This window comes from Falco peregrinus, chromosome 7, assembly GCF_023634155.1.
Source record: "Falco peregrinus isolate bFalPer1 chromosome 7, bFalPer1.pri, whole genome shotgun sequence".
In the NCBI taxonomy this organism is placed as follows: Eukaryota; Metazoa; Chordata; class Aves; order Falconiformes; family Falconidae; genus Falco; species Falco peregrinus.
Window position 1 is genome coordinate 11,983,570 of NC_073727.1, and position 8,815 is coordinate 11,992,384.

Genomic DNA, 8,815 nt, shown 5'->3' on the forward strand with positions numbered 1-8,815 from the left:
TTGCCTTTATAAATACTTGCTTTTACACTAGAGGCCAATAATTTCTTTCCCAGGAGTTTTATGCTTTATATAAAGCTTTTTTCAGCGTATTGGTGTTTGCTTTTTTTAGGGGGGATTTTTGCTTAAGAGAAGATTTGGGTTGTGTTAAGCATATGGCCTAAGGTCAGCAAAATAGAAGAATGCTTTACTGTGGTGCCCTATTAGTCATTTCCAATTTGCTGTAGCAGGGCATAAAAAAGAAATCTGTCTTAGATCCCCATTTGGCTCTTCTAGAAAACAGAGGTGCCTAAATGTCATATCTCGTTCACCCACAGTAAAAGGGAGTGTTTCAACAAATCCTTTCTAATCCTACTCTTAAACTAATTGCAAATGTGTCAAATTTGTAAATGAGAGTACTAATTATTTCAAAGACTATTTATGCAGTTGTGACTTGGTTACCGTTCATGAAATACATTTGTGCTCACTGTTTTGTGTGCTGCTTTTGTCGTTAATTCTTTTTGTAATCAAGCTGATCATAAGTAAAAGGTAAGATTAATACTTCAAGTACATCTGTTAAAATAGAAGGCTGACCAATTACAATTTTTTTGTAATTTACTATGGAGTGAATATCAGTATTTAAATTAAATGATTTAAATTAAAGGGGAAACCCCTAAAATCAGATGAATCCTGAAAGAAGTTATTTCCTGGAAGATACGTTGTGTTGATTTGAACGCATTGCCATCATATATCTGAGATATGCCTCTTCCCCATCATTAAAGAGGATATATCTGGGGAAGCTTTTTCTTTTACCTTTATGAAAGTACACTCATCTTTTCAGAACACCACAGTGGTTTGGGGTTTTTTTAGGAGAAAGGATGAATGTATCAGAACTGGTGCAGAACTCTTCGAGTTTCTGGTGATGTTGTGTGTTCTCTGTAGAAACACAGTTGTTTTCTTCTTTCAGACTCCCCTCCCCTGAACCTGACCCCCCTTTATGTACAGTTTCTTCTCTGAAGTTGACCTTGACAAACCAATATACACTTGCTCTGAACACGTCCCTGTGAGAGGACGTTCAGACAGGTTAAGGGACAGAATGGGTCAAAACCAGGTTGTATGTTAAAAGAGAATTCGTACTGGATTGGAGGGAATGAACAGCATGGGAGAAGAGGATAGGGAATAAACCAGCCTTTAGATCTGTACTATGCGGTGTTGTACCTGTTCTTGTCGAGAGCGTTTGGGGAGCAGGGCTGGGATTAAGAGCACTCAGATATTAAAGACTGTGGAGACCTCCTCCTGTAATTTGAAGAGGCTGCTCTGGCTTATGCTCAACACAACTTAAAATGCAAGATGTAAGTGAAAATGGGAATTGCCCTCCCCCAACAGGTTGGTAGAATTTGGTGATTAAAAAGGTAGATGCATGCCTCCTAAAGGGCTGAAGAAACTGTGATGTTTGACCATTATGTACAAATATGTAGGGTTATGGTAAAGAACTAAATGTAAAGCTGAATGCGCTTAGGCACAAGGGGAAGTTCTCAGGTTAGTGGTGGTCTACTAATTTTATATTTGTGATTTATGACACAGGTTTTTCCAAATGTCCTGACTTTCAAATTGTTACCTAGAGCTATCCTGTTTCCAGCCTGTGCCCTGAGCACATACGCTTCTTGCAATTTTTCTTTTCTGATGTAGTGGAATTTGCTGAATCTAATCTCCATTATAGCTAATCATAGCTCCTGATTGCTGGAGGAAGGCTTCTCTACGCTGTGTTTTGTACCATGAAGGACCATCACGTAGATGTCTCCAGGAGCAGAGCTTGGAGCTTTTGCAGAGCAGTATCTTTGGCTTTTAAATGTTTTAGTTTCTTGCATGATTTCTGTCGTGTCTGGGGCACTTTCAGCCTTTTGATGGAAGAGTGAAGATGTATAAAACAGTATTTTTGAGGCTCTGATTTTCTTTTCTTGCAGGGTTCTCAAACATAAGTTCTACCACTTCCTGATAGTATTTTCAACTGTCATTAATCAGTATACATCTTATAAGGGAGCCATCTATTTCAGGGGCATTTGTGATTCCTGATAAGCTCTGAAAAATAATTTGCTTAATTCCTTAAGTTAAAAGTGGCTGTTAATGATTCTTGTTGATATCTTATGAATTTAACAGAACTGAGAAGACAAGTAATTTTGCCGTCATCCGAGATTAACATGTTGAGAACAAAAGGAAAAGTTTTTAGCTTCCGGGTTTGGAAGAAAAAGGGACACACAGAGTTCTGCTAGCTTTGCTTTATTTTGCATAGTTGTCATTATTTTGGTGCTTGCATAATGGGGTACCCTTCTAACTGCTTGCTACCTGTACAGTGGCAGTTACTTGTGACATTGGTTAGAGGTTCTGATTGTTTCCTGAGCATCTGTTCTCAAAGGAATTTAATCGTTGTTAAATCTGCTGAGTTTAAAAGTGATTACGCAAGCCAAAAAATCAGTTATGGTATCAGAAAATTAGTAAAAAATATGGAATGGGACTAGTCATTTAATTCTTTGCTGAAATGCTGATTGCTTGCAAAATAACATTTAAATGTAGCCAGGCTTGGCCCTGTGTATCTAGGGTTTTGTATTATACAACACTGAATCCTCTTTAGTTGCTGGAGAAAAGCTAATCGTGCCACTTTTAAGTAGCAGTGAGCATGATTTGGGTAATTAGCATGTCTTCTGTTGATAGATCAGCTTCTTTCCTCAAAGGATAATTCGACATGTGAAGACCAGTCTGGAACCCCGAGACCAAACACTGGGGAGAAAGGCATGGAGAGAGTCTGATCAGCAGGCCCTGCACAGGAGGATGCTGTGATCAACCAAGCTGGGCAACAGTACATACAGAATAGCTTTTCTTTGCTCCGAGTTGCGTATTTAAATGCATTTGAGAGAAATTCTGTTGTACGTCGTGCCTTGGATAGGAAGTGACGTTCTCCCTCTGCCCTTTGGTGTGGCCCTCTTGTGTATTGCCTTCTGGTGGTCTCTATCCGATTAAGAACTGTTTGCTCAGTGTGGTACACATGCTTCTGGTGTGTGGGTAGGATGGCCGGTGATGCTGCAGACCAAGCTGGTAGGGGTTTCATATATATATATATATAATTATGTATATACAAATCTCCCCTACAAAGATGATGGGGGGGGGGGGGGGTGGTGGTGTTATGCAGAGAGAGATATGGATACAAATATAGCTGGACAAATATTTGGGCAAGTATTTTAAATCCGTGGTGTGTGCTTGGCTGTTGTACTGCTGTAAACCCAGGAGAGGGAGCAAACCACCAGGCCAGCCCTGAGCAGACCTGGGGACAGTGAAGCAACTGGAATTACTGTGCTTGAAACCCACCTTTTTTCCCTCTCCTGCTCTATGGGAAGCAATACATCGTTCTAATGCTCATACTATTTAACGCTCATGCTATTTACAGGATTTTAACCTGTGCTATATATGCAGAGATAGCACAAGCACCTTATGTGTAAATGTTAGTATAGACAATTTGGTACACTTTTTTTTTTCTTTCTTTCTTTTTCTAGGAATGGGCCTTAACAAAGGACAAGTCAGTGAAACATATGGATTTGTGCCTTACTGTTGTGGACAGAGCACCTGGTTCACTAATAAAACTTCAGGGCTGTAGGGAAAATGACAGCAGACAGGTTAGTATGTCGTGAAGGCACTCTGCAGACAGTGGAGAAAACAAGGGTTGTGAATGAGAATGCAAGAACACGCACTGGTAATCATATCTTCTGTCCATTCTACTCCTCTCTGTCTCACTGCTGTGTGTGTGAAGTTGGGATGAGTTGACACCTTGGCAGAGCAGCCAGAATAAGCTTGTGTACTGTGCTTTTCGTAGGCCAGTGACAATCTTTTTATGGACACGTAGAGGTTTTATCCCAACGGTGGCCTTATATAAAGGTTTCACCCAACAGCACTGATGGGTAACAGTCTTCAAACTGCCATGTCCATTTTCTGAAATAGAATATATATTCTACAGTGTATTTTTGAAAGCTATCGTTCAGTGAAGTTTGAAGGGTATGTAGTCTGTGTCTGTGTGGTTTGGCTTTCCTTTCTTCTTTTCAGCTATGAGCTGTTTATAACAGCACTAGACTCCTTTATTTTTATTAATGCGGCATTGTAACTTCATCTATTTCCCATGCCTGAGGAAAATCACATTTGCAGAGTCATACCATCTTTTTGATCTGGTTGTGTAACAATTCATCTCTTTCTGCTAAGTCATCAGTTCTGATTGTCTGCCTGCTTTGCTTCTGTATCTCAGTTTTTGCAGTCAGAAAACTGAAATGCTATTACTTGATAAAGGAAGAATATTCTTGCCACTTTTCAGAAAAGAAAACTAAGGAAGCAAGATTTTCTTAATAAGGTTTAAAAGCACAGTACGTTAGAAATGCAACAGAAAACTTTTTTTTTTTAACAGCCTGTATTTGGGGTTTACTCTATCCTTGGCATCCCCTTGGGCAAAGAACTTTTGGCAGCACAGATTGGTTTTCTTCTGTAAAACTGAAGGGTGTCTTAACAGATTTCTGTAAAGTTGTCTTTGGTGATTGTGCTTCTTACTTCTCTATGTTCAGAGCCGCAGTGTTATGTGGCTCTGATTTTTATTTTTCCCTTCAGGCCAAAGGTTTCACACAGGGAATGTGGTGTTGACTATATTTGAGACATGTGAAAGTACAGGAAAATGATTTGGTGTTTTCTGCATCTATTGCAGTGTATTAGCTGAGTGAACAGTTGTTTTGGCAAGGCTTGCCATAACTTACCCTTTTCCAAGGTTCATCTAAACTACATACTGTTGTTGCAGTTTTCACAGCTTTCCCGAGCACGAGCCAGGGAAGCTTATGAAGACTTCAAAGGACAGGATGTAGGACTCATCTTTTTCCTGCTTTTTCCACTCAATAACTCAATAACTGTATTTTCTCTTCCAGAAATGGGAACAAATTGAAAGCAATTCTAAACTGAGGCACGTTGGCAGCAACCTCTGTCTAGACAGCCGAAATGCCAAAAATGGTGGTCTCACCGTTGAGATCTGCAGTCCTTCTTTGTCACAACAGTGGAAATTCACACTTAATCTGCAGCAGTAGAGAAGGACTTACGAGCAAAACGCTGTTTTGATTCATAGACGTTGGGCAAAGTTTTGATTGAATTACTGATGTATTTCTTAAAACTTTCCACGGAACTTATATACCTCAGTATTCCACCTTTATCTGAAAGTAGGAGAGTGCTGAAGCAGACACCAGGGATCCAGGGGACTTGGAGCACTGCAAAGATGTCACTGGATATGACTGCAGCAGAATTCCTTCTTGGTGTGAAGACTTCAATGATTCCTTTCTGTCTTCAGTTATGTACGTGCACAGCAGATAATTAACTCTAGGAACAACTGATGTATGATTTTAAAAAAGGATCTGAAGAAACACCTGTGGGGAACAGGGTGTGGGAGGGAGGGTGGGGAAAATTACTAGGAAAAGGTCATTTTAAAACTCCATTTGCATAGAAATCATGGTTTGTCGTTTCCAGAAACAGAAGTGTCATTTTGAAGGGTTTTTTTTTCTCCTGTGTGTACTTGGTAATTTGAATATGAACTTTTCTATGATGGACTCTAAATATAAATATAAAAAAGTATATATATTGTCAGTTCCCAATGATTTATATCAGTTTTCATCATCCTATAATTATCAACAAAGTGATTGACATACGTATAACCAGAAATCAGATTGGAATGCTATGAGAGTGAAACTTTATGAAGGTGCAGATTTTGTGCTGCTGAGTGTGATGTCCGTGCTAACACTGGATGCTTTTGCTTTGCAAACTGGATCTACTTCTTAACACTTCGCCCTCACTGGAGATCACGAAACTCAGGAGGAGAAAGAAAATAGCAAAATAAGCCAATGCATCGGCACAGATGATTGCTCGGATTGTTTATTCCTACTTGGAAATTCATTACATGTGCTCTGGATAACGTTAAACTTGTACTTGATATTTGTGTTGATCATTTCTGTAGTACTTTGTCTTTACAATACTTCTTCCTTTGTTAAAAAAAAAATATATAAACAGTGCAGATCTATCATGCAGCCATGTGGGTTCAGCACAGTTTTATTCTGGGCCCTAACGAGAAATTTCTTTCTCTCAAGCTCCCCTTTTGAGTTGTAGAAATAAGATAGAATAGTAACGTCACTGTTGACAGCACAAGATCTGAATTTTAATTTGCAATGATGAGCAGCTATGTAATATCTCTGAATTGCACTTGCTTAATTTATAGACCTACTACTGGGGAATTTTCTTCTGTTTTGTTTCTGTAAATGGAGCTTTTGAATGGATTCAGGCTTGGCTCTGGGAATCAGCCTGGATACCAGCAGATCCTATGTGTTTTTAACCATAGAACCTGTGCGTTTTTTGCAGCTTCAGTCCAGCTGATGTCATTTTTATATTAAAATAATGTCAAAGTTAACCCCAACTTTGACCTGTCCTTTCTTATGTTTGCATAGACTATATCCTTTTTTTTATTAAAAGCAAATGCTTCAATGAGCTTTTAAACTGAGAAGCAAAGGTAAATAAGTACTAGTAAGCAAGTCAGCACTGACAAAAATTCATGAAGACGTGGTGCCAGGAAGTGGTTTTAGTAAGGTGATGGATCTCAGAGAAATATAATGGTTGATATAAGGAGATAAAAAACATCTGCTGTACTGTAGTATGCTGGTACAGTTCCCCTCTTTCTTTGTTCCTGGAAGTAGAGTAGTTCCCAACTTATTCCCGACCCCACCCCCCATTTTCTTTGGCTGCACCTATACAGGAGGTGCAGGGGTGGTACTTTCCTGGGCAAGGTGGCTTTAACTGTGCTAGTCTGTGCCCATAAATACCTTGTGTGTCTGAAGTTGACTTGCAAGTACCTGTGTACCTTTTTGGATGGGGACGTTAAATCCAGCTTCTTCCATCCATCATCTTTTTGTTTAATGAATAATACTTCTTGCTTCTTCACAATCCACTTTCTCCAGAACTTGCCTGTTTTAGAGGCTATACGGTGGATAAACTGTTTTTCAGCTTTTAGTTTCTCCCTATCTGTAGCCTTTTAACCTAGCTGAGAACTTGAAGAACATGATTCATAAACATAGCAGTAGTTTTCTTCATGTTCTGGAAAAATAAATGCTGAAACATGGGCTCAGTAGCAAATAAATTGTTTGAGGTTTTGAAAAACAGACTTGAAAAGAAAAAAAAACAGCAACCCCAACCACTTAGCTTCTACCGTGGAGGTGTTTCCATTTGCAACTTCAATCATAGCAAGGGTAGTACTAACTGAAATCAGCAGTTGCAACTCTGAATATTGACCTGCCACTTATATCTAAATCAGAATTGCTAGTAAAAAAATCTGTATTCCACCTCTTAAATCTAATCTCAACTGCTATCATAAAATAGGAATATTTTCACTAATTCCCCATGGATGCTGTGCATAGGGGTTTTAATATAGGAGCTGTATGTCACTTTTCTTTGAGAGAACGGACAAGAAGTGGTATCCTTTCGTTATGTTTACATGACAGTGTGCCAAAGTTACTTACTGTGATTTTAGGGGTTTTTAATGTTGAAGAAATTTGCCCATTTGAAAGGTAAGTTAAGAGCCCTTGAAGCAAATTGCGATGGAGTCTCCTGAGAACTCTTCTTACTGTCTTCAGAGCAAGAATGGTGATAATGTTTGTTTTGCAGATTTTCAAAACATAGTTTGGAAACTGTTTTTTCAGTTGGTTTGAAAAGTCTGCTGTACAGAGCTTGTACTTTGTTCATTTTATAGATGGAAACCATCCTTGAAAAATTGTTTAACTTAAATAAAGAAGAATGCTTTATAGATAAATGTGTGATGGTTAATATAACTGAGTAAACCCAGGAAGTCTGCCTGGAGCTTGTAGATTGAAGTAGTTTCCAAATGCTTTGGTTCACTTGGTCATTCCTGTTCTTAAAGTGTGTATATGTGGGTTTATATTTGCATTTATGAAAAGAGAATGTGTTTGTATTTAAACCAATATGATAGCGTTGAGGAAATTGTCTTATCACAGAAGCCGCTTTACATTGAGCGGGGAGTTCAGGGTGCTTCACACTGAGGAGTGACTGTAGTCGCCTGAAAATATATTGTTAAGGCACTGGCCGTCCTGCCCCCTTTGGCCTTATCTTCTCAAGACTTCCACTGGTCCCTCTCTTTGCTGCCAGGGACGTCTCCGTGCCAGGCATGGCAGGACCTCCTGCAGCCTGCAGGGTGGCCGCAGCAGCAGCTCTCACAGCGGGTTGGGGTACCTGTCCTCATCTGCTCCTGTGGTCTTTCTGCTTGCTCTCTGTTGTGTAGGGTAGTAACTCAGATATTTGTGGTGCACCTGAAGGTAGATCAGATTCATCAATGATTGGATACTTCATGTTTAAAACAAAAAAGGACACTTTTTAAATGAAAGGCTTTTTAGCGGGGGGACACAAACGTGTCACAAGTGTAGTTTACAGAGCTCGCAAATGAACTTGCACTAGCACAGCTGGGGAGGGAACAAACCCTCTGGTAGGTGATGGACAGCTGTGGAAGTGTGAGGTTCTCCTACTGCTGTCAGAGTTAACGTGGGGCTGCAGTCAGGGCATGGTGCTCCATCACAGCATCACCTTGGCAGAGCTGGGCTGCAAGCCACGTGGGTTAGGGGACTGTATGATTTGCTCTGGGAGGGTAAATGGGAAGCTGGAGAATGAAATAAATAAAAAAAAAAATCTCATCTGTGATGCTTTGTCCAGCTTCAAGTCAGTTCTCTGGGCACATCGTTCTTTCTTAACTTTGTTGCATCCAGGACTAGGATCTCTGGTC

General features: G+C 39.8%; 1 protein-coding gene across 1 annotated transcript in view; it reads left to right on the forward strand.

Annotated features, from left to right (window-relative positions):
* The window catches only part of GALNT2 (polypeptide N-acetylgalactosaminyltransferase 2), a 98,780-nt gene extending 90,946 nt beyond the window's left edge, over window positions 1–7,834 (forward strand). The window contains exons 15-16 of the mRNA XM_055810479.1: window positions 3,522–3,641; window positions 4,923–7,834. Coding sequence (XP_055666454.1) covers window positions 3,522–3,641; window positions 4,923–5,078 — 276 coding nt within the window. The 3' untranslated portion in view covers window positions 5,079–7,834. The remainder of the gene's footprint in view (window positions 1–3,521; window positions 3,642–4,922) is intronic.
* The last annotated feature ends 981 nt before the right edge of the window (window positions 7,835–8,815 follow it).